The sequence below is a fragment of the Salmo salar genome, chromosome ssa09 (genome assembly GCF_905237065.1).
Source record: "Salmo salar chromosome ssa09, Ssal_v3.1, whole genome shotgun sequence".
NCBI classification, from domain to species: domain Eukaryota; kingdom Metazoa; phylum Chordata; class Actinopteri; order Salmoniformes; family Salmonidae; genus Salmo; species Salmo salar.
Genome location: NC_059450.1, coordinates 36,123,209 through 36,149,804, shown reverse-complemented (window position 1 = coordinate 36,149,804; position 26,596 = coordinate 36,123,209). Strand labels below are relative to the sequence as shown.

General features: G+C 44.8%; 1 protein-coding gene across 2 annotated transcripts in view; it reads left to right on the top strand.

Moving 5' to 3' along the window:
• The window catches only part of LOC106611269 (calmin), a 42,725-nt gene that overhangs the window by 12,982 nt on the left and 3,147 nt on the right, over window positions 1-26,596 (top strand). Inside the window, exons 2-12 of one of the 2 annotated variants that reach the window (XM_014211298.2) lie at window positions 11,190-11,251; window positions 15,822-15,917; window positions 16,300-16,383; window positions 17,326-17,418; window positions 17,605-17,798; window positions 18,102-18,295; window positions 18,575-18,657; window positions 18,898-21,456; window positions 22,213-22,442; window positions 23,379-23,469; window positions 23,617-23,675. In XM_014211298.2, coding sequence (XP_014066773.1) covers window positions 11,190-11,251; window positions 15,822-15,917; window positions 16,300-16,383; window positions 17,326-17,418; window positions 17,605-17,798; window positions 18,102-18,295; window positions 18,575-18,657; window positions 18,898-21,456; window positions 22,213-22,442; window positions 23,379-23,469; window positions 23,617-23,675 — 3,745 coding nt within the window. The remainder of the gene's footprint in view (window positions 1-11,189; window positions 11,252-15,821; window positions 15,918-16,299; window positions 16,384-17,325; window positions 17,419-17,604; window positions 17,799-18,101; window positions 18,296-18,574; window positions 18,658-18,897; window positions 21,457-22,212; window positions 22,443-23,378; window positions 23,470-23,616; window positions 23,676-26,596) is intronic. The other variant, XM_014211301.2, reaches the window with a different exon arrangement.

Below are 26,596 nucleotides of genomic sequence, written 5' to 3'. Positions count from 1 at the left end.
AAAATAAAGTGGTGATCCTAACTGACCTAAGACAGGGAATTTTTACTTGGACTAAATGTCAGAAATTGTGAAAAACTGAGTTTAAATGTATTTGGCTAAGGTATATGTAAACTTCCGACCTCAACTGTACATGAATGTGTGTGTGTGTGTGTACAGTGTGTGTGTTCAGTGTGCGTGTGTATGTGTGTGTGTCACGTTCATCGTACTGATGGGACCAAAACGCAGCGGGAATGTGTAAACTCATCTTCTTTTATTGAAGGAATGTGAACACAAAACAAAATAACAAACAATGACGACGAAGACAGTCCTGTCAGGCAAAACGCTAAACATGGAACAACTACCCACAAAAACCCATGGAAAACACCCCTACTAAATAGGACCTTCAATTAGAGGCAATGAGGAACAGCTGCCTCCAATTGAAGGTCAAACCAATAAACTAAACATAGAAATAGAATAACTAGACACAGACATAGAAATAGACTAACATAGAACATTACCCCAAAAACCCCGAAACACGTAAAACAAACACCCCCTGCCACGTCCTGACCAAAATACAATAACAAATAACCTCTTCACTGGTGTCATGACGTTGGCCTGTGGGTAAGGTTTATGACCCCCCCCCCCCCATAAATACCTTTTACCACTTCCCCTCTCTGAATCTACTGAAGGACTTGAATAGCCTGTGTTAAATATAGAGAGTCTGGGAACATCAAACAAATGGGGAAAGGTACCACATATTTTGTTAATAAAACCAGTTGGAAATATGCTTGGGAACGTAATGAGTATGTATGTCAGTTCGGTTGCCATCTGAGACATTATGACTGATGACAGGACGACAAACTGTATCTGAGAAAGTATACGCCCTCTAGTTATCAGAGTCACATGGAATTGTTATGCAATTGAAATGTTTGATATTGAAAATGTTTGTTAGGAGATTAAATGTAATTTTAGCTTCCGAATGAGAGATTTGGGTTTTCATAAGGAAAGTGCCCTGCTCGATCAGTGGCCCAACCCTGTGAAGAGACAGGGGTTATAAACGATGAAACACCTCCCTCCCCCTCTCCACTATATAATCCTTTGACGAAAAGATAACCAGGTAGTTCCAGTACGGGAGGTCTGCAGCCTCTACGTTAGAAGGACACACATGTCAAGTACAGAACTAAGCCAACCTCGGCGTGAGCTCTGGTATGAACTGGTATGAACTTTGAGCTTATTCACTACAGAAGTGCTACTTCCTAGCTGTTGAGTTAGCAGCGGCCGCTGCTAACGTGGGTTAGGAAAGGACGGACGACGGATCCAGTCTAACAACCAGACGAAGATACCACCACGTATCCAATGGACCACCATTGACATTCTTCCGAAAACAGGGAGATCTGTTGGCCAACCCGGCCAGCATCTACGACCAATCTACCGAAGCGCAGCTCAGAGTAAATATTTATTGCATTTTCCTTTTCCAAATGGGCGGTAATTAAGAATGCATAAGATAATGTATTTACGATAGCATAGCCGCTGTTTCTGTGTTCCTAAATCTTCCCGCTCTTTCATTCAAGCCCAACCCCCTTTCCTTTGTGTAACCAGCTTTCATACAGGTTCCGTTCACCAGGGGTGAATTCTGTATGACATCATTGTATTCTGTGTATTTGTAATTCTGTGTGATTAGTTAGGTATTTAGTAAATAAATAATTAAACCCAATTTTGTATTGCTGATTCAACTTGTTAGCCAGGGTTCGTGAAGATAACCAAGAATTTACAACTTTCATTATGAGACTGAAAATAAAACAAGGGTTAATATTGACTGCTATTGATGTAAAATATTACAAAGTATTTTAAGAGATTATTCGGAAAATAACGGCTCTATAAACGTTCTTCCGTGGTGCCCCGACTTTCTAGTTAATTACATTTACATGATTAGCTTAATCAGGTAATATTAATTACAGAGAAACCATTTTATAAGTTAGCATGTCATATCACTTAATCCGGCATAGCCAAAGACACGACACTGGTCAGGACGTGACAGTGTGAGAGAATAAAACTATACTTTTAGATTGATGGATGGATAATTGATTTCACAAACCTGTGTGAACTAGTCTATTGATTAGCTGTAAAAAAAGAATATAGATCATGTTTGGATAGAAATTAAATAGGTTATTGGTTATTTACAAAATTCTGCACACATTTTTTAACTATTTATCAAGCAAGAATTCCGCTAGGACTGTCTGGGAGGGTTCTGAGTGGGGAGGGGAAGGGGAAAGTCACCCGAAAAGTGAAAACTAGTTGTTATTGGCATAGAGGTTTGTAACTCTATTTATTATTGGTCAATTAACTAATTTACCGCCTGGTGATGTCACTAGGCAAGGCGAAACTTCACCCATGCTGATTATAGAATGTCCTGTGTAGATTGGATTTCCAACCAGCAACTATCAGGAAATAACACTGATCAAATGTTTTCACACTTTTACAGTGTTAGATTCATCAATGGTTGTGCAATATGATACAAAACACAGAACAAACATAATTTTGACTGCATTTGGCCTGTAAAGGGGCATTCTGGGATTCAAACAACAGCAACGAACGTCATCATAGATTACGCCTTTTTTGGGGTATTTTACCCCTCTTTCTCTCCCCAATTTTGATCTTGTCCCATTGCTGCAGCTCCCCAACGGGCTCCAGAGAGGCGAAAGTGAAGTCATGCATCCCCCGAAACATGACCCGCCTAACTGCGTTTCTTAACACCAGCCAGCTTAACCCGGAAGCCAGCCGCACCAATGTGTCGGAGGTACTCTGTTCAACTGGCGACCGGGGTCAGCCTGCAGGCACCCGGCCCGCCGCAAGGAGTCGCTAGGGTGCGATGAGCCTAGTAAAGCCCCACTTGCCAAACCCTCCCCTAACCCGGACGACGCTGGGCCAATTGTGCGCCGTCCTATGGGACTCCCGGCCACGACCGGTTGTGGCACAACCCGGGAATGAACCCCGGTCTGTAGTAACGCCTCTAGCACTGCGATGCTGTGCCCTAGTCTGGGAGGACCCCAGATTCCGCCTTTTAAGGTGTGAGCGGAGGATATTTTTTATTAACACTGGAGACCTTTTCTATGGTAACCATACCCCGTTGGGAATAGCTATTTGTGTTCCATTATCTTCCTACAGAGAAGTACATATGCTGTATTTCTATTGGCTAATCCCAAACATAAGAATAAGAGAGTCGTTTTTTCAATTAGACACGGATGGTGAGGCCTATATAGAACAAGGAAAGGTTATCTAAAAGGAGATATACACACTGGTAATTCCTCTAGTTATATAACCCCTTTGGTTAAGACACAAGCAGCACTGTCTTAAGGGAATCCCCTATCATGGTAGTTTTTGAATGAATATTTTACTGAAAGCTCCTCTTTGATATTCACAGTTGTATACAGTAGTTGCTCTGCGGTCTGCACAGTACAGAATGCAGCAGCTATGTGATGAAACCAAACCAAGGAGCTGATTTAAATGCAAAGCAACATAAATCAACAGGAGGGATGTATTGCGGGTGGGTGAACCCAGCATCCATCCAACACATTTATTTAATCTTTCTCGCCTACTTTCAAAGCAGATTCTGTACTCTCTGTTCCTTCCGACTGTTGTGAGGTGTGTAGGAGGTGGTGCCAGTCAGGCAGTCAAACAGGTCTGTGTCCCAAATGGCACTCCATTCCCTACACAGGGCCCATAGGGACTATATAGGCAATAGAGTGCCATTTTGGACACATCAGGACATCTGGAAGCATTCTGATACCCAGGGAGGAAGATTCCTGCCTCCCCCCGCCCTCCTCTTCTTCTTCACAGCCTCTAATTGGCTAGCAGTGAGGCAGAACTTTGCAGAGGCGCTAGCTGCTGACAAGATCGCCCTCAATCACACTTTATTTTGTTCATTACTGGTAATTGCTTTCTGATGGAGGAATGCGACTGTTTGTTATGGTGTTGGACTTTGATGTTGTTCTTTTATCTATCATACTGACTTCAATCGTCAGTGAAGGGAAAATGTTGCTTAAAAAGGATGTCAATATTGGATCTGATACTTTTCTCTTAGGCAGGGATTTAATCCAAACAAGCGCGATCGGATTCGATCCCGGTCTTTGTCTATTATACTTGCTTCTGGCACACTTTCCACACTTTCCTAAGAGATGTTTATATGTTTATATCCACCATGCTGATGCAGAGTTGTATGGTAAGCTCTGACATTACTGCTTGTTCCTTTAAATGAATAATTATCACATGAACAGTGGGTGGATTTACCCTGCAAAGATACACTAAACTCCTACAAGAACAGCCTTTGTCAATACACATCTAGTATTTACAGATCTGTGTCATTATGCATCTAGTATTTACAGATCTGTGTCATTACACATCTAGTATTTACAGATCTGTGTCATTATGCATCTAGTATTTACAGATCTGTGTCATTACGCATCTAGTATTTACAGAGCTGTGTCATTACGCATCTAGTATTTACAGATCTGTGTCATTGCACATCTAATATTTACAGATCTGTGTTCATTAAAAGCACTGAGTGCTAATTGCCTCTTAATGATAATTGTTCCGTCCCACTGTGCTGTCCCCCCTCTGTTTGACACTGTGAGATGGTATAAAAGAGTTGTAGGCTCTGTCCCAATGTTGGTACAGAATGTTAAACAGGACAATGATATCCCAGTGAAAGGCTTTCTCTACCATATAGTTGAATCTCAGTTGGTTGCTTCTCAGCTGGCTCCGCCACTCTTTGCATGGCAAGCAAATGAGAGTGGCCTCACTGCTCTCACGAAGTCTGTGTTTGTCTAAAGCCAGCGCCAACACACTGAGCCAAAAGAGAGGGAAAGGGGGTATATAGAATATATACAGTACCAGTCAAAAGTTTGGACACACCTACTCGTTCAAGGATTTTTCTTATTTTTTTTTTATTACTATTTTCTACATTGTAGAGTAATAGTGAAGACATTTGAACTATGAAATAACACATATGGAATCATGTAGTAACCAAAAAAGTGTTAAACAAATCCAAATATATATTATACTTGAGATTCTTCAAAGTAGCCACCCTTTGCCTTGATGACAGCTTTGCACACTCTTGGCATTCTCTCAACCAGCTTCACCTGGAATGCTTTTCCAACAGTCTTGAAGGAGTTCCCACATATACTGAGCACTTGTTGGCTGCTTTTCCTTCACTCTGCGGTCCAACTCATCCCAAACTCTCAATTGGGTTGAGGTCGGGTGACCAGGTCATCTGATGCAACACTCCATCACTCTCCTTCTTGGTCAAATAGCCCTTACACAGCCTGGATGTATTTTGGGTCATTGTCCTGTGGAAAAACAAATGATTGTCCCACTTAACACAAACCAGATGGGATGGCGTATCGCTGCAGAAAGCTGTGGTAGCCATGCTGGTTTAGTGTGCCTTGAATTCTAAATAAATCACAGACAGTGTCACGAGCAAAGCACCATCTCACTTCCTCCTCCATGCATCACAGTGGGAATTACACATGCGGAGATCATCTGTTCACCTTCTCTGTGTCTCACAAAGACAGCAGTTCGAACCAAAAATCTTAAATTTGGACTCATCAGACCAAAGGACAGATTTCCACCGGTCTAATGTCCATTGCTTGTGTTTCTTGGCCAAAGCAAGTCTCTTCTTTTTATTGGTGTGCTTTGGTAATGGTTTCTTTGCAGTAATTCAACCAATAAGGCCTGATTCACGCAGTCTATTCTGAACAGTTGATGTTGAGATGTGCCTGTTACTTGAACTCTGTGAAGCATTTATTTTGGCTGCAATTTCTGAGGCTGGTAACTGTAATGAACTTATCCTCTGCAGCAGAGGTAACTCTGGGTCTTCCTTTCCTGTGGCGGTCCTCATGAGAGCCAGTTTCAACATAGCGCTTGATGGTTTTTGCAACTGCACTTGAAGAAACTTTCAAAGTTCTTGGAATTTTCCAGATTGACTGACCTTCATGTCTTAAAGTAATGATGGACTGTTGTTTCTCTGATTATTTGAGCTTTTCTTGCCATAATATAGACTTGGTCTTTTACCAAATAGGGCTATCTTCTCTATACTACCGCCTACCTTGTTACAACACAACTGATTGACACCTGTTAACTGAAATGCTTTCCAGGTGACTACCTCATGAAGCTGGTTGAGAGAATGCCAAGAGTGTGCAAAGCTGTCATCAAGGCAAAGGGTGGCTACTTTCAAGAATCTCAAATATAAAATATATTTTGATTTGATTTAAACTTGTTTGGTTACTACATGATTCCATATGTGTTATTTCATAGTTTTGATGTCTTCCCTATTATTTTACAATGTAGAAGATAGTAAAAATAAAGAAAAACCCTGGAATGAGTAGGTGTGTCCAAACTGTTGACTGGTACTGTACGTCTGGCTGCCAAGAGCCTAGGACTGAAATGTCCTGCTTTGTTTTGAAACTTTTTATCAATACATCTTTTTTTTTTTTATTAAATGGAGAGTGTCGCATCTCAACTTCTGATGTATCATTCGATTATTTAAGGGAGCACCTCTTCTACAGTTGTTCGAACACAAAACCCATTTTTGCCTTGCCAACTACCTATCTAATTTATTTATATGATAATATAGGATTATTAGATTACAATCATGACATTTCCTCTGCCGCGCCAGACATTGAGGCTTCAGTTTCTCCTCGATATTGGGTTAACCTGATAAATCCTAACAATAGAAAGAGTATCCACGGTAACAGCAGTATTATCTAATAAGATAAGAGCTGCCTCCAAAACTAACAATAGCCCGGATAAGATGAGGGTAGATAGAGTGCATAGAGAATTGCTTGTCAAACTGTACACGTTGACACATGGACATTCATATTGAACAACAGTGAGTTTGAATGTGACATGCCAGACAGACGAGAGGTACTGGTTCTCAGTTGCGAACCAAATGGCATACTATTCAATACATAACTACTTGTGACCAGACTCCTATGGGCTCTGTTGAAAGTGTGTGCACTATATAGGGAATATAGGGAATAGGGTGCCATTTGGGATGCCTTAGTTCCACACAAAGAATGACCTCATCTTTAATGGCAGTGCAGCCAGAGATCTGGAATAATGTCACTGCTCTCAGGATGTGTCATCAGGGCTTTGGGATACAGCATATAGAAAATAGATGTCACGCTGGTATAAAGGATTTGGAGACAGGCGCACGAATACATAATAGGGGTTTTTAATACACCCAAAACAAACACGTATACAAAACACTGGGATGTACCCAAACCAAAGAACGAGGGTAAACCTCATAGAACAACGTGGTACCCGTAATACACAATGAACAAAACACGCAGCACAGAAGCTATAACAACGCATCGGTACTCACACGACCAATGGACATGGGAACAATAACCAGCAAGGACAATGGGGAACAGAGGGCACATATAAACTCCGCCAAAAAATAAACATCCCTTTTTCAGGACCCTGTCTTTCAAAGATAATTCATAAAAATCCAAATAACTTCACAGATCTTCATTGTAAAGGGTTTTAACACTGTTTCCCATGCTTGTTCAATGAACCATAAACAATTAATGAACATGCACCTGTGGATCGGTCGTTAAGACACTAAAAGCTTACAGATGGTAGGCAATTAAGGTCACAGTTATGAAAACTTAGGACACTAAAGAGGTCTTTCTACTGACTCTGAAAAACACCAAAAGAAAGATGCCCAGGGTCCCTGCTCATCTGCGTGAACGTGCCTTAGGCATACTGCAAGGAGGCATGAGGACTGCAAATGTGGCCTGGGCAATAAATTGCAATGTCCGTATTGTGAGACGCCTAAGACAGTGCTACAGGGAGACAGGACGGACAGTTCATCGTCCTCGCAGTGGCAGACCACGTGTAACAACACCTGCACAGGATCGGTACATCCGAACATCACACCTGCGGGACAGGTACAGGATGGCAACAACAACTGTCCGAGTTACACCAGGATCGCACAATCCCTCCATCAGTGCTCAGACTGTCCGCAATAGGCTGAGAGAGGCTGGACTGAGGGCTTGTAGGCCTGTTGTAAGGCAGGTCCACACCAGACATCACCGGCAACAACGTCGCCTATGGGCACAAACCCACCGTTGCTGGACCAGACAGAATTGGCAAAAAGTGCTCTTCACTAACGAGTCGCGGTTTTGTCTTACCAGGGGTGATGGTCTGATTCATCGTCAAAGGAATGAGCGTTACACCGAGGCCTGTACTCTGGAGCGGGATCGATTTGGAGGTGGAGGGTCCGTCATGGTCTGGGGCGGTGTGTCACAGCATCATCGGACTGAGCTTGTTGTCATTGCAGGCAATCTCAACGCTGTGCGTTACAGGGAAGACATCCTCCTCCCTTATGTGGTACCCTTCCTGCAGGCTCATCCTGACATGACCCTCCAGCATGACAATGCCACCAGCCATACTGCTCGTTCTGTGCGTGATTTCCTGCAAGACAGGAATGTCAGTGTTCTGCCATGGCCAGCGAAGAGCCCGGATCTCAATCCCATTGAGCACGTCTGGGACCTGTTGGATCGGAGGGTGAGGGTGAGGGCCATTCCCCCCAGAAATGTCCAGGAACTTGCAGGTGCCTTGGTGGAAGAGTGGGGTAACATCTCACAGCAAGAACTGGCAAATCTGGTGCAGTCCATGAGGAGGAGATGCACTGCAGTACTTAATGCAGCTGGTGGACACACCGGATACTGACTGTTACTTTTGATTTTGACCCCCCCCCTTTGTTCAGGGACACAATCCATTTCTGTTAGTCACATGTGTGTGGAACTTGTTCAGTTTATGTCTCAGTTGTTGAATCTTGTTATGTTCAGACAAATATTACACATGTTAAGTTTGCTGAAAATAAACGCAGTTGATAGTGAGAGGACGTTTCTTTTTATGCTGAGTTTATAACATACTAATCAGGGGAAATGGGAACCAGGTGTGTGTAATCAGACAGTCACACATCCTATAAATCACCACCAGCGTACAATGATATACATTCAGTCACACATCCGATAAATCACCACCAGCGTACAATGATATACATTCAGTCACACATCCGATAAATCACCACCAGCGTATAAATCAACACCATTGTACAATGATACACATTCACAGTCACACATCCTATAAATCACCACCATCGTACAATGATACACATTCACAGTCACACATCCTATAAATCACCACCATCGTACAATGATACACATTCAGTCACACATCCTATAAATCACCACCAGCGTACAATGATACACATTCACAGTCACACACACACACACACACACACACACACACACACACACACACACACACACACACACACACACACACACACACACACACACACACACACACACACACTCTCTAACAGACTGAGGTATTCGAGTGGGTCCAGAAACAGCGTGACATAATATTTCATAATACCGCCAAACACAAACGCTACAGTAAGGCTCTCTGCAGAGGACCTTCCTATTTGGCCCAGAGTATGTTATTCCTTGAGCGGAGCAGTAATTTGGATCATGTACCTGTACAATTAGATCAACAGTGAGTTATGGAAGGCCATGGTTATTAAAGTATCGGTGTGTTTTATTTCACTAGCCTGTCATGACATGGGTGTTTTCCCACAGTGGCTAATTGACACACAAATCACTGCCCTCATCAGAGAGGAGGTGTACGTAATGTACTGTGTATTACTGTGAATAACAGTGTATGACAGTGTCACACAAGCAGCTAAATAAGTATCAACTACACAGCACATTATCTATGAGCTCATCATGTTCTTAGGCTATGAGCTCATCATGTTCTTAAGCTATGAGCTCATCATGTTCTTAGGCTATGAGCTCATCATGTTCTTAGGCTATTAGCAAAGAGGATACAATAGAATAGAACAGTCTGATAGAATGTAAACATCAGTTTATGATGATTAATAGTCTTATAAGCTTAGTGTGACACTAGAAACAGAAATACATGAAGAGCTCAGTGTTAATTACTAAGCTTTCTTATGTAATCTCCTGGGGGTTCTTTCCTCCTGCCTGCGACTGATTCTCTTTCCCAGAGCAAAAGCAGGAGCCTGCTTTTACTGCAGTGTGACTGTGTGTGTGTGACTGTGTGTGTGTGTCTCCCTCTCTCTCTGTTTCTGCATGTCTCTGTCTGAAAGTGTGTGTGTGTGTGTGTGTGTGTGTGTGTGTGTGTGTGTGTGTGTGTGTGTGTGTGTGTGTGTGTGTGTGTGTGTGTGTGTGTGTGTGTGTGTGTGTGTGTGTGTGTGTGTGTGTGTGTGTGTGTGTGTGTGTGTGTGTGGTGCATGTCTCTATAATGAAGGGGCCATTTCCCAGCGTTCCACTCCCAGTGCCAGCAACCAGACGGAAACCAGCCAACAACTAGCCACAAACCAGCCAGCAACCTTAAAGACACAAAGAGCCTGGCTGGTCTGGGCCAGGGGCTGGGGCTGGTCTGGGGCTTGGCGACAGCTTTGAGCACTCAGCTGTGACAGAGAGGGAGAGAGTGAGAGAGAGTAGAGAGAGTGTGTGGGGGGGGGGGAGCAGAGGCTTAGATTGAGGCCTACTCAGGGTCCAGTGATAGCAGCAAAAGGAACCGTGTCTAAAATCCAGATGAAACTTTGTTTGGAGATTAGGACCAGCAGTACTCTGGGTCAGCTGCTTATGTTTGGCTCAATGCCGTGAAGTCGTGAAGGAGCTCTTACATGTGTGAACAAATGCCTAATTTACAACAAACTCACACCAGAGGAAGGAAGAGATCACCCCATGTGGGAATTGCCTGGTGGCTGGCCAGGGAAAATGAGGTTGTCATGAAATAAATGGTATTTAGAGAATGAAAAAGGATGATTTCATTGGCTGCTGGCAATTTTTGGTTTGTTGATATAGCACATTATTCTAGCCTGGGTCAGTCTGTTTCTGCTTTCTATAACTCCTAATGGAATCGTCATGTTTGGCTTGACAATGACAGTGGATTAGGCAGAAGCACGAACAGATCTGGGACCAGGTCCCGGTCAAAAGTAGTATAAGGAATAGGGTGCCATTTGGGACGTACAGTAGTCTGGTAGTAGAGGCTGTTGTCTTACATGAGTCGTCAGTATTGATGCTGCTAGTCTCTTCTCTTTATTCCCATCTTTTATCCACAGCCACCATGTTCACTTCTTCCTCTGTGTTTCTGTTGTTTTTCTGTTTCAGTTGAAAGAGAAGTCGTTCAGAAGAGGACGTTCACACGATGGATGAATCTGCATTTGGAGAAGGTAAGTCAGTCTACAGATCAGGATTTGGATCAATTCCATTTCAATTGAAACTGAAATTTCCTACAATGCTTCTTTATGAGAAATAATTTGAATTGGAATTTCAGTTAACTTCCTGAATTGACTGAATTGAAATGGAATTGACCCCAACCCTGCTACTAGAGGTCGACCGATTAATCGGAATGGCCGATTAATTAGGGCCGATTTCAAGTTTTCATAACAATCAGAAATCGGTATTTTTGGACACCGATTTGTCCGATTTTTTTTATTAGATATATATCTTTTTTTTACCTTTATTTAACTTGGCAAGTCAGTTAAGAACACATTCTTATTTTCAATGACGGCCTAGGAACGGTGGGTTAACTGCCTTGTTCAGGGGCAGAACGACAGATTTTTACCTTGTCAGCTCAAGGATTCAATCTTGCAACCTTACGGTTAACTAGTCCAACACTCTAACCACCTGCTTTACATTGCACTCCACGAGGTTACGCGAATGCAGTAAGAAGCCAAGGTAAGTTGCTAGCTAGCATTAAACTTATCTTATGAAAAACAATCAGTCAATCATAATCACTAGTTAACTACACATGGTTGATGATATTACTAGTTTATCTAGCCTGTCCTGCGTTGCATATAATCGCTTAGGTACACGTTGCTCCAACCATAAACATCAATGCCTTTCTTAAAATCAATACACAAGTATATATTTTTAAACCTGCATATTTAGTTAATATTGCCTGCTAACATGAATTTCTTTTAACTAGGGAAAATGTGTCACTTCTCTTGCAAACAGAGTCAGGGTATATGCAGCAGTTTGGGCCGCCTGGCGCGTTGCGAACTGTGAAGACTATTTCTTCCTAACAAAGACAGCCGACTTCGCCAAACAGGGATGATTTAACAAAAGCGCATTTGCGAAAAAAGCACAATCGTTGCACGACTGTACCTAACCATAAACATCAATGCCTTCCTTAAAATCAGTACACAGAAGTATATATACTGCTCAAAAAAATAAAGGGAACACTAAAATAACACATCCTAGATCTGAATGAATGAAATAATCTTATTAAATACTTTTTTCTTTACATAGTTGCATGTGCTGACAACAAAATCACACAAAAACAATCAATGGATATCCAATTCATCAACCCATGGAGGTCTGGATTTGGAGTCAAACTCAAAATTAAAGTGGAAAACCACACTACAGGCTGATCCAACTTTGATGTAATGTCCTTAAAACTAGTCAAAATGAGGCTCAGTAGTGTGTGTGGCCTCCACGTGCCTGTATGACCTCCCTACAACGCCTGGGCATGCTCCTGATGAGGTGGCGGATGGTCTCCTGAGGGATCTCCTCCCAGACCTGGACTAAAGCATCCGCCAACTCCTGGACAGTCTGTGGTGCAACATGGCGTTGTTGGATGGAGCGAGACATGATGTCCCAGATGTGCTCAATTGGATTCAGGTCTGGGGAACGGGCGGGCCAGTCCATAGCATCAATGCCTTCCTCTTTCAGGAACTGCTGACACATTCCAGCCACATGAGGTCTAGCATTGTCTTGCATTAGGAGGAACCCAGGGCCAACCGCACCAGCATATGGTCTCACAAGGGGTCTGAGGATCTCATCTCGGTACCTAATGGCAGTCAGGCTACCTCTGGCGAGCACATGGAGGGCTGTGCGGCCCCCCAAAGAAATGCCAACCCACACCATGACTGACCCACTGCCAAATCGGTCATGCTGGAGGATGTTGCAGGCAGCAGAACGTTCTCCACGGCGTCTCCAGACTCTGTCACGTCTGTCACATGTGCTCAGTGTGAACCTGCTTCATCTGTGAAGAGCACAGGGCGCCAGTGGCGAATTTTCCAATCTTGGTGTTCTCTGGCAAATGCCAAACGTCCTGCACGGTGTTGGGCTGTAAGCACAACCCCCACCTGTGGACGTCGGGCCCTCATACCACCCTCATGGAGTCTGTTTCTGACCGTTTGAACAGACACATGCACATTTGTGGCCTGCTGGAGGTCATTTTGCAGGGCTCTGGCAGTGCTCCTCCTGCTCCTCCTTGTACAAAGGCGGAGGTAGCGGTCCTGCTGCTGGGTTGTTGCCCTCCTACGGCCTCCTCCACGTCTCCTGATGTACTGGCCTGTCTCCTGGTAGCGCCTCCATGCTCTGGACACTACGCTGACAGACACAGCAAACCTTCTTGCCACAGCTCGCAATGATGTGCCATCCTGGATGAGCTGCACTACCTGAGCCACTTGTGTGGGTTGTAGACTCCGTCTCATGCTACCACTAGAGTGAAAGCACCGCCAGCATTCAAAAGTGACCAAAACATCAGCCAGGGAGCATAGGAACTGAGAAGTGGTCTGTGGTCACCACCTGCCGAATCACTCCTTTATTGGGGGTGTCTTGCTAATTGCCTATAATTTCCACCTGTTGTCTATTCCATTTGCACAACAGCATGTGAAATGTATTGTCAATCAGTGTTGCTTCCTAAGTGGACAGTTTGATTTCACAGAAGTGTGATTGACTTGGAGTTACATTGTGTTGTTTAAGTGTTCCCTTTATTTTTTTGAGCAGTGTATTTTTAAACCTGCATATTTAGCTAAATGAAATCCAGGTTAGCAGGCAATATTAACCAGGTGAAATTGTGTCATTTTGCTTTCATTGCACGCAGTCAGGGTATATGCAACACTTTGGGTAATTTGTCAGAATTTTACGTAATTATGACATAACACTGAAGGTTGTGCAATGTAACGTTTTGTTTTCGAGATGATAGTTTCCGGATTCGACCATATTAATGACCTAAGGCTCATGTTTCTGTGTGTTATTGTGTTATAATTAAGTCTATGATTTGATAGAGCAGTCTGACTGAGCGGTGGTAGGCAGCAGCAGGCTCGTAAGCATTCATTCAAACAGCACTTTCGTGCGTTTTGCCAGCAGCCCTTCGCAATGCATTGCGCTGTTTATGACTTCAAGCCTATCAACTCCCAAGATGAGGCTGGTGTAACCGATGTGAAAAGGCTAGCTAGTTAGCCAGGTGCGCGCTAATAGCGTTTCAAACGTCACTCGCTCTGAGACTTGGAGTAGTTTTTTCCCTTGCTCTACATGGGCAACGCTGCTTCGAGGGTGGCTGTTGTCGATGTGTTCCTGGTTCGAGCCCAGGTAGGAGCGAGGAGAGGGACGGAAGCTATACTGTTACACTGGCAATACTAAAGTGCCTATAAGAACATCCAATAGTCAAAGGTATATGAAATACAAATCGTATAGAGAGAAATAGTCCTATAATTCCTATAATAACTACAACCTAAAACATCTTACCTGGGAATATTGAAGACTCATGTTAAAAGGAACCACCAGCTTTCATATGTTCTCATGTTCTGAGCAAGGCACTTAAACGTTAGCTTTCTTACATGGCACATATTGCACTTTTACTTTCTTCTCCAACACTTTGTTTTTGCATTATTTAAACCAAATTGAACATGTTTCATTATTTATTTGAGGCTAAATTGATTTTATTGATGTATTATATTAAGTTAAAATAAGTGTTCATTCAGTATTGTTGTAATTGTCATTATTACAAATCAATAAATTAAAAAAAAAAAAAAAATCGGCCGATTAACCGGTATCGGCTTTTTTTTGGTCCTCCAATAATCGGTATCGGCGTTGAAAAATCAATATCGGTCGACCTCTACCTGCTACACGTAAAATAACCCTAGGTTCAGGAAATAGTCTGCGTACTCCAGTTTGTGGCGAGATAAGCTTAATTTTAGGGATTTTTCTTTCAACAACAACAAAATCCCTAGAATTAAGTATATCTCACCACAAACTGGAGTACGCAGACTAATTCCTGAACCTAGGGTTATTTAAGGTGTCAGAAGCACCTCATTTGTATTTTACTACCTTCTCTCTGACAACACTTTGAGTCTATCCCTCACACAAACAAATAGTTGTTGCCTTTCCCTCTGCCGTATAAATGATAGATGGATGCAGAGGAACTGCTAATGCAGAGACAACATAACAAATTAATTAGTCAGTAAATGCTAATCTGATAGAACGTGTAGATGCTATCTGTCTGTAATAGAGTGGATTTACTTCCCCCTAATGCTGTACAGGTGGTACTGTGGCTGCATCTCAAAATGGCAGCCTTTTCGTTATGTAGGGCCCATAGGGCTCTGGTCAAAATTAGGGCACTATAAAGGGTGCCGCAGTCATCATACATCAGTCATCATACATCAGACATCAGTCATCATACATCAGTCGTCAGACGTCAGACATCAGTCATCATACATCAGTCATCAGACATCAAACATCAGTCATCAGACATCAGACATCAGTCATCAGACATCAGTCATCAGACATCAGACATCAGACATCAGTCATCATACATCAGACATCAGTCATCATACATCAGTCATCAGTCATCATACATCAGACATCAGCCATCAGACATCAGCCATCAGACATCAGCCATCAGACAAACTCACTTTAGCAGTTTAGCATCATCAAAGGAAGACTGAAATGTGTTTAGATTTTTACATCATCAGGGCTGTTGAAAGATGAACTCTCCTCTCCTCTCCTCAGTGCACTCCTCCGATGGAGGTGAATGACCTGTTCAGAGATATCCAGGATGGAAGGATACTCATGGCTCTGCTGGAGGAACTGTCTGGATGCAAGCTGGTGAGATTTCCCTTTTAAACAATATTACACCATCCACAGTGTATTCAGATGTTAGTGGTGGTTTGTTGATTCATGTGTATGCGTTCCAAATTGCACCCTATTCCCTATGGGCACTATGTAGGGAGGTAGTGCTGATTAATAACTGGGGTTCTGTCACAAATGGCACCCTATTACCTATGTAGTACACTACTTTTGACCAAAGCCCTATGGGCCATGGTTAAAAGTAGTGCACTAAATAGGGAATAGGGTGTCATTTGTGAGGCAAGCCATGGATATGCTAGATATGGAGAAGTCATGTGTTAAAGATTGTGTTTGACTTTGTTATCAGTAGCTAACTAACAACACACCTGTTGATCATTGTATGGTTGATGTCCTCCGCCAGCTTCATGGATGGAAGCCGTCCTCACATCGTATCTTCAGACTGAACAACATCGCTAAGGTCCTTACCTTCCTGGAGGAGAGAAATGTGAGTATCACAGCCAATCACCTATGAATATCGCAGCCAATCACCTATGAATATCGCAGCCAATCACCTATGAATATTGCAGCCAATCACCTATGAATATCGCAGCCAATCACCTATAAATATCGCAGCCAATCGCCTATGAATATCACAGCCAATCACCTATGAATATCACAGCCAATCACCTATGAATATCACAGCCAATCTCCTATGAATATCACAGCCAATCACCTATGAATATCACAGCCAATCACCTATGAATATCACAGCCAATCACCTATGAATATCACAGCCAATCACCTATAAATATCACAGCCAATCACCTATGAATATCACAGCCAATCACCTATAAATATCACAGCCAAGACTGGATGTGTCTAATATAAATATCTTGAAATTGTAAAAGAAGATTTAGAGCAGCAGCTTAATACCCTTCAATGAAATTGGTTACTGATGTGAAATTTTTGAAATCTTGCTTAGAGCACTAGCCAGTCCCACCAGAATTTCGCATGGATTTTTTGTGATATTTGTGGGCAATTATGCTTGATATTGTTGTGGCAATTCTGACATTTTGCATGGCAATATGAAATGGTGTTGTCCAATTTGTCGCGAAAATGCGCTGACGAGTGAAAAGGTTAGTTGATGTGTGGCTTCATTGAACCATATTATGAGGTCAATGTGCGGTGATTGGTTGACATTGTGAGCCCTCTTTTTGTATGGCGGTGATGCGATAATATTGTGATGATTTTACTGTTTTATGCAGAAACAGTGCGGTGATAGGTAAAATTTGTAAGCCCTCGCATAATATGCGGGAATTGTTGATTTTCCCCAAAAATGTGCGATTGCAGAATTGCGAAATCCTGAAGGGACTGACTAGCATACCATAACTGTCTAAACATCCTGTTGATTGGTTGGATGTTTACCTGGGTGTGTTTACCTGCACAGGTGAAGCTGGTCAGTATTGACGCTGCAGATGTTGCCGATGGCAACTCTTCCATCGTTCTTGGACTCATCTGGAATATCATCCTGTTTTTCCAGGTAAACTCTCTCTCTCTTTCCTTCGCTTTCTCTTCTTACCTCTGTCTTTCCACTGCTCTCTCTCTCTTTCCTTTTCTTTCTCTTTCTCTTCTTACCTCTGTCTTTCCACTGCTCTCTCTCTTGCTCTCTCGCTCTCTCTCTAGAAGATATGCAAATCATGAAATAAGGGCCTCCTCTGTCTCTCAGATCAAGGAGCTGACAGGGAACATTAAGAGTCAGTTTCCCTCGTCCTCCAGCCTCTCCTCGCTCCCCACCAGCTCAGACTCCGACACCTCCCACTCCAGCACACCCTCCTTCGAGAGACCGCGCTCCATCGCCATGAGGGATCATGGGAAGCCCATCAAGACGCTCCTGCAATGGGTCCAGAGACGAACCAGGAAGTGAGTGGTGATTGGACAGCAATCATATATCAAATTCATAAGAGATGATCTCACAAATTGGATAGTTTATTTGATTAGCCTGAAAATCCAGTACAGGCAACAGTAAATACAATAATATACATACACACAAGTTTGAAAGTTTGATTGCAATGCAGTTTTGCCAGACATCGTGTTTAAGTGTTGTCAGTTGTTGCTGACTTGCTGAGTCCTGTCTGTCTGTCTGTCTGTCTGTCTGTCTGTCTGTCTGTCTGTCTGTCTGTCTGTCTGTCTGTCTGTCTGTCTGTCTGTCTGTCTGTCTGTCAGGTACGGTGTGGCGGTGCAGGACTTTGGGAAGAGCTGGACCAGTGGGCTGGCCTTCCTGGCTGTCATTAAGTCTATAGACCCCAGCCTGGTGGACATGAGGAGAGCTCTGCTGAGGACAGCCAGGGAGAACCTAGAGGATGCCTTCAGGACAGCTCACTACAGCCTGGGCATACCCAGACTACTGGATCCAGAGGGTAAACTATTCAATTCCAACTCAGTTCAATTAAATAAGACTTTATTCATTCCCACAAGGGGCAAATATGCTAGCCTGGTCTCAGATCAGTTTGTGCTGTATAGCCAACTCCTATGACTGTTGTCATGCCAAACTGTTTGACATGACAGTGGTCATAGATAGCAGTTGACAAGACAGCACAAGCAGATCTGGATCCGGGCTACAATTATGCTGGACAAGCAGTGGAAATTTTCCACTAGTCTGTCCTTCTGTTATAATTCTCACTTTAATATTTGCATAGACGTGACCATCAACCCTCCAGATGAGCAGTCCATCATGACCTATGTGTCCCAGTTCCTAGAGCACTTTCCTGGGATGGAGGAGGTGAGAGAGGCTGCATAGAGTGCATAGGGGTCTGGCCAAAAGTAGTGCACCATATAGGGATATGTAGTATAAACAAACCACAGATGACTCTCTCTCTGTCTCGCTCTCTCTGTCTCTCTCCCTCTCCCTCTCTGTCCCTCTCTCGCTTGTTCTCTCTCTCGCTTGTTCTCTCTCTCTCTCTCTCTCTCTCTCTCTCTCTCTCTCTCTCTCTCTCTCTCTCTCTCTCTCTCTCTCTCTCAGCTCCAGGAAAATGCATCTGATGTGATACAGAGGAGTGTGTCGTCAGGCAGACTCAGCTGTCGTGTCAATGACTCCTCCCACGACCTGATGAACGGCGTCCACCGGAGCCGGGACAGAGAGAGGCCCTACGTGGTCCGGAGAGACTGGGTCCAGCCCCCGCCCAAAATCTTAATCTCCTCCGTCTCCGAGGAGCTCAAGTCTCCCACTTCCCCGGTCGCGGTGGAGCGCTCCTGGGTCAACGAGGGCTCGTCGGTTGGTTCCACCTCCAGCCCTGTCTTCACTGTCTCCACCTCCAGCTCCCCGCAGCCCTCCTTCGTCGACTCGGTCATCGGCTCTGTGTCTTGCGACTCACCAATCAGTGACTCTGTCATCGGTTCACCAGACTCTTGCTGGGAGGGCCATCCAAACGAGGCAGTGACTCCAGACAGGTTCGTGGAGAGCCGTAGCGATGGATCGCTATGTGACAGCGGGCTATCCTGGGACATGAACATCCCTCCCTCTACCCCCCACGGGGTCACGCCCGACCTGGAGGAGCCGTTGCCCTCAGTTACGGGGCTGACAGGGAAACCCCAGGATGAGGAACAGGAAGTGATTCCGGAGCTGTTTGTTGACGAGGGAAACTACTCTCTAAACTCGTTGGTGAGCACACAGGACAGATCCAGAACACACCCAGAGAAAGAGGAGGACGGGGGGGAGAGAGAGGAGGACGGGGGGGAGAGAGAGGAGGACGGGGGGAGGAAAGAGGAGGAGGAGTATAACTACATTCTGAACCTGAGTGTGGACAAGGCAGGCAAGCAGGAGCCTGATCAAAGAGAAGGAAATAACAAGTACAGGTCAAGTACAGGTCAGAGTAACAGCGTTAACAAGGAGCAGGGGTGGCCATCTTTAGAGCTCTCTGACGAGCCTCAGGAAACTGACTCTGACCAGAAGGGGGAGAGTGTGTGTGGGGGTGAGAGTGTGTGTGGGGGTGAGAGAGGAGGAGCTGTGAGTTCTCCACAACATGAGAAAATCAGCCAATCAAAGCAGGGCTCTGACATCACACATCAGGTGACCCCCGACCTGCATGAAGAGCCCAATCAACGGGACAGTGTCCCGGAGACGACAGACAGGACATCAGAATGTGCCAAGAAGGAAACGGCGGAACCATCTAGAGATTCCAGGAAGGCTGGAAACCCTGAGGAAGAGTTAGCTAAGGAACGTTCTGATAAAGCAGAGGGTCAAAGTGATGTGACTGACAGAGTGGAGATGGAACACAGACAGACTACTTCTCTGTCAGAGAGGGACAGAGATGGGGAGCGGTCCCTGGAGGGGTCAGAGGAAAGGCACAAGCAGGTCACAGAAGAGTCTGAAACACAAGAGAAGATAACAGATGTTCAGAACGGCCACGTAGAGTCACAGGAGAACACTACGACACAGGTTGATGATGTCACAGAGTCGACGCATCCACAACCGTATATGGAGATGGACCAGAGTCGGACCATCCTGGGGGGCCCCTCAGAACAATGTCTGGACCCGGTGGAGCAGAGCCATACTGGGACAACTCCTGCCTGCACAGATGGTGGGCAGAGTTCCACACTCCTAACAGAGGCCGGTAAGGAAGGGACCCTGAGCCCAGAGATAGAAGCGGAGGCTGGGGATGAAGACCTGTGTGGGCCCCCTGGAGGTGGCTTGGTTGAGAGGACTGGAAAGTGTGAGAGAGCCTCTTGTGTTGGAGATGCTGACGTGAATGTAGTAGCTCCTGAGGAGAAGAGAGTCGCAGAAAAGGAACATGACTGGGTGGATGGGTCTGGGACCACAGACAACACAGAGACAGTAGTGGAGGTCCCCCATCAGTGCAAGCCAGTTTCCATTATACCCCTTGACATGGTGTACTACCCCCACTATGACGTCCACATCTCCCAGGTGATCGAGGCTTTTGTGGAGCCTAACCCTGGATCGGTCCTCACTGGGCTGGTTCCTCAGTCTCCTCTCTCTGACACAAACACCCAGAGCCAGGCTGTACTGCATAGCCAGGAGGAGAGAGACTCAGAGAAGGACACAGGGGATCATACTGATGGTGGTCATAGTGAGACAGAGGCCTCTGCTGTTGAAGAGACAGGGGACAAAATGGCCGACACAGAACAGAGTGAAACAAAGCCTGTGAATATGACCTATACAGACACTGAGAGGAGGAGTGCTTTGGGGTCTGAAAGTGAACCAATGGACTTGTTCCATACAGACAGTGATGCTAACGAGAGTTCTAGATCGGCCCTTGATGAGCCAATGACAGTGAGCGACACTCTGGAGCCAATGGATCTGTTCTACCCGGATACAGATGATTGTGGCCCTGTAGAGGAACCAGAGAACGACGTGGAGACATCGCCGTGGTCCTCCTCCTTCAGCAAGTCAGTAGAGACCTGGCCCTCAACCTTCAGTGTGGCAGCTCTAAAACCAGCACCGTCCTCAGAACCAGAACCACTGCCAGAGACACACACACAGACACACACAGACTCACACACACACAACACGCTGTATCAAGAGGAACTCTGTGAGGTGTCAACCACACAGGAGCACGATAAGGTAATCCAGTGTTTATGGAAGGCAAGGACAGGTGTGTGTGTGTGTGTGTGTGTGTGTGTGTGTGTGTGTGTGTGTGTGTGTGTGTGTGTGTGTGTGTGTGTGTGTGTGTGTGTGTGTGTGTGTGTGTGTGTGTGTGTGTGTGTGTGTGTGTTTGTGTGTGTGTGTGTGGTGACCTGACCTTGTGTATGTACATGGTGATCCAAGCAACATCAAAATGACATGACATACACAGAAGGTCAGGTCACTGCCTCCATGTAATTCCATTGTGATAATCTGTCTCAGATTCCCTATATGGTGAACTACTTCCATCTGAGACGCGGAAAGATTATGACATATGGGGCCCGGGTCAAAAGTAGTCCACTATAAAGGGAGCTGGATGCCATTTGGGATGCATCCCTGTGTCTGCACTTATTATCGTTATTACCATGTCATCTAGTTTTTCTGGGGGTCTGATGTATGTATGTTTGTATGTATGTTTGTTGCTGTATGTTCTGACCCAGATGTCAACCACTATGAATGATTGATAGGCCAGAGGAGCAGAGGAAGATGGATGGTGTATTTAGAGAGCGCTGCGCCATGATAAACCCTCTGAATCTAGATCACACCGTCTGTGTACCAAGCTCATATATTTAGCAGTCATTTTGTACGCTTGGGCCAGTGAATCAATCATTAGAACGTGATCAATGAGTTAACGACTTATAGAGTAGTTAGGTGTTAGAGAATTAGTGATATGTTTATGCTACTCTACTCTACAAGGCTCCTTTATCCCAACACCATCCACATTACCAGGAGATTGAGGTGAGAGGGGGCTCTGGTGGATCAGACCTCCAGGAACGGTGCTCCATGCTGGGTGAGCAGACGGCGGGAGACGGTACTGTGGTGGAGACCCACCGTGGGCCTGCTGAGAGCAGTGATCTCACCATGACTGACGAGGAGAGGCCTGGCTCTGCTGCTGCTGCTGCCAGAGAAAGCAACGAGACCGTGAGGTAGGAGGCTATTCTTAGCCCCCCTGGTTCAGATGAGGCTTCGTCCCAAATGGCACCCTATTCCCTCTTATTGTGCACTACTTTTGACCAAGGCTCTGCACAAAACTAGTGCACTATGATAAAAATACAGTAGGTTTCATTTGGGACACAACCTGAGAAACTCAACAAAATTACAGCAGTGAAGGACATGACTGTTAGAGCAAATTGCCTTAAAAGTACTGGTCATAGAAATGAGTAGAGGCTCCAAGCAATTCAAGCAATGACTGATTCTGAAATATTGTATAATAATACTCAAGGGTCTTTTTCCTCTTGGCTTTAATGAGGGAAATGTACTGTATGTTACTGCATGTCATTGTGCAAACAATATCTGTAGAAACATGATGTTGTCTTTGTTCTGAATGAGAGCGTTCATACATTTTTAATCTAGAAGAAACATAAACATAGAATAAACTCTCATTCACCTTCTCTCTGTCACGTTCTCTCTGTCACGTTCTCTCTGTCCCGTTCTCTCTGTCACGTTCTCTCTGTCACGTTCTCTCTCTGTCACGTTCTCTCTGTCACGTTCTCTCTCTGTCACGTTCTCTCTCTGTCACGTTCTCTCTCTGTCACACGTTCTCTCTCTGTCACACGTTCTCTCTCTGTCACACGTTCTCTCTCTGTCACACGTTCTCTCTCTGTCACACGTTCTCTCTCTGTCACACGTTCTCTCTCTGTCACATGTTCTCTCTGTCATGTTCTTTCTGTCACGTTCTCTCTGTCACTCTCTCTCTCTGTCATGTTCTCTCTGTCACTCTCTCTCTCTGTCACTCTCTCGCTCTGTCACTCTCTCTCTGTCACGTTCTCTCTGTCTCTCTCTGTCACGTTCTCTCTCTGTCACGTTCTCTCTCTGTCACGTTCTCTCTCTGTCACGTTCTTTCCGTCACTCTTTCTTAACAGAAGGAACGCTGACAGTGATGGAATCCTAGATGATCAGTGTTCTATGTGTTTTACTCCTCTCCACAAGAGGAAGAACAATGGCTCCAATGAGGTTTGTTGCAAAACATCTCAGATATTTTGTAAGGAAATAGAATTCTTACCTGTATAAATATTATACCATACGAGGAGTTACCTGTTATTTTATCATCATCATTACTCATGTGTTATGGATTGTAATACTCAACCCTCTGTCCCATAGAAGGACAATCAGAAAGGTTTGGCATCCAGCCGAACTCACTGTACCAAGTCTGACACCAGGTATGAATAAGTCAGTAGGTCTCTAGCCCTGAAGGGCTGGGTGGTGCATGGCAGTTATAGGCTCTTCACTGCAAAACAGCGGTTTGTTGCACGAACCGTTGCTCTCTTCCTCATTTGTCACTGGGTGGGGTGTGGCTCGTCATCTAGTTGTTGCCATGACAACCCTCTTGTGTGAGTGTTGAGGCATCACAGGAGTCTGAGGGTGTTTTCACATATAGTCTACTTTAAAATAACTGATCTCAGTCCTCTTTAAAGTGAACTCTGGTGTAAAAAAAGTGAAAGAACTCAGTTCTGTTTGTATTCACACTGCCCTTGAGGACTCAACTCTTTTGCCAGTTCACTTCACCTATTTTGTGATCCGAGTCGTCTTTGCAATCACATTGCTATGTTTAGAAAGGAAACAAGATCTTTTCCCAACATTCACTCAGCGCACTCTGGATTTTTACATGTGCAGGACAAGCCATTCCATCAGAATGTGTTATCAGACAGCTAGATATACACTATATATACAAAAGTATGTGGACACCCCTTCAAATTAGTGGATTCGACTATTTCAGCCACACCAGCTGCCCCAGTCAACTGTAAGGGCTGTTATTTTGACGTGGAAACATCTAAGAGCAACAACGGCTCAGCCGCAAAGTGTAAAGCCACACAAGCTCACAGAACGGGACTGCCGAGTGCTGAAGAGTATAAAAATCGCAACACTTACTATCGACTTCCAAACTGCCTCTGGAAGCAAGGTCAGCACAATAACTGTTAGTCGGGAGCTTCATGAAATGGGTTTCCATGGCCGAGCAGCCACACACAAACCTAAGATCACCATGCGCAATGCCAAGCGTCGGCTGGGTGTCCACATACTTTTGGTCATGTAGTGTACCTACATGACCAAAAGCTGATAGATTATGTTTAGTTAAAATATTAGACAATAATTGTAATCAGAAGAAACTATTAATATGTAAATATTATTGGTTACAGAATAAATAAGAAGAAATAACTGCAGATTAAATAATGCTGTAATTGACAATTGTACACCCAATTTAGGCTACTGGCCCTTTAAGAGCTAGAATAGATGTTGTACCCTATGTTGTGGTTCTCACCAGATATATTATCTTCTCACACTATTCAAAGCCCAATAAAATAAACAGCTTCTGAAGTGCTCTCAGCCTATAGATCACATATTGCAAACAAATAATCTGAACTAAAAAGTCCACACATATTTAGGAATTTCTGTGCATCCTTGACAATCGCTAATCAATATAAAAAATTTAAAAAACAGCACACATTTTTTTCTGCACATTATCTTTTCTCTTTTGTGGCACCAATGGAAACGGTGTTGCAGTAGTCTAGTGTGAGGGGTTATGTCAGGGGAAACAGTGTTGCAGTAGTCTAGTGTGTGGGGTTATGTCAGGGGAAACGGTGTTGCAGTAGTCTAGTGTGTGGGGTTATGTCAGGGTAAACGGTGTTGCAGTAGTCTAGTGTGAGGGGTTATGTCAGGGGGAATGGTGTTGCAGTAGTCTAGTGTGAGGGGTTATGTCAGGGGAAACGGTGTTGCAATAGTCTAGTGTGTGGGGTTATGTCAGGGGAAACGGTGTTGCAGTAGTCTAGTGTGAGGGGTTATGTCAGGGGAAACGGTGTTGCAGTAGCCTAGTGTGAGGGGTTATGTCAGGGGAACGGTGTTGCAGTAGTCTAGTGTGTGGGGTTATGTCAGGGGAACGGTGTTGCAGTAGTCTAGTGTGAGGGGTTATGTCAGGGGAAACGGTGTTGCAGTAGACTAGTGTGTGGGGTTATGTCAGGAGAAACGGTGTTGCAGTAGTCTAGTGTGTGGGGTTATGTCAGGGGAAACGGTGTTGCAGTAGTCTAGTGTGTGGGGTTATGTCAGGGGAACGGTGTTGCAGTAGTCTAGTGTGAGGGGTTATGTCAGGGGACGGTGTTGCAGTAGTCTAGTGTGAGGGGTTATGGCAGGGGAACGGTGTTGCAGTAGTCTAGTGTGAGGGGTTATGTCAGGGGAAACGGTGTTGCAGTAGTCTAGTGTGTGGAGTTATGTCAGGGGAAACGGTGTTGCAGTAGTCTAGTGTGAGGGGTTATGGCAGGGGAACGGTGTTAATGTAGTCTAGTGTGAGGGGTTATGTCAGGGGAACGGTGTTGCAGTAGTCTAGTGTGTGGGGTTATGGCAGGGGAACGGTGTTGCAGTAGTCTAGTGTGTGGGGTTATGTCAGGGGAACGGTGTTGCAGTAGTCTAGTGTGTGGGGTTATGTCAGGGGAACGGTGTTGCAGTAGTCTAGTGTGAGGGGTTATGTCAGGGGAACGGTGTTGCAGTAGTCTAGTGTGAGGGGTTATGTCAGGGGAACGGTGTTGCAGTAGTCTAGTGTGTGGGGTTATGGCAGGGGAACGGTGTTGCAGTAGTCTAGTGTGTGGGGTTATGTCAGGGGAACGGTGTTGCAGTAGTCTAGTGTGAGGGGTTATGTCAGGGGAACGGTGTTGCAGTAGTCTAGTGTGTGGGGTTATGTCAGGGGAACGGTGTTGCAGTAGTCTAGTGTGAGGGGTTATGTCAGGGGAACGGTGTTGCAGTAGTCTAGTGTGAGGGGTTATGTCAGGGGAACGGTGTTGCAGTAGTCTAGTGTGTGGGGTTATGTCAGGGGAACGGTGTTGCAGTAGTCTAGTGTGAGGTGCAAGAATATTGACAAGGGAACCTGGGGAGCTTTGTGTTCACATTGCCCTAAAAAAGGAACCAGACCTAGCTCAGGCAAACCTAGCTCAGGGGAACGGTGTTGCAGTAGTCTAGTGTGTGGGGTTATGGCAGGGGAACGGTGTTGCAGTAGTCTAGTGTGTGGGGTTATGTCAGGGGAACGGTGTTGCAGTAGTCTAGTGTGTGGGGTTATGTCAGGGGAACGGTGTTGCAGTAGTCTAGTGTGAGGGGTTAT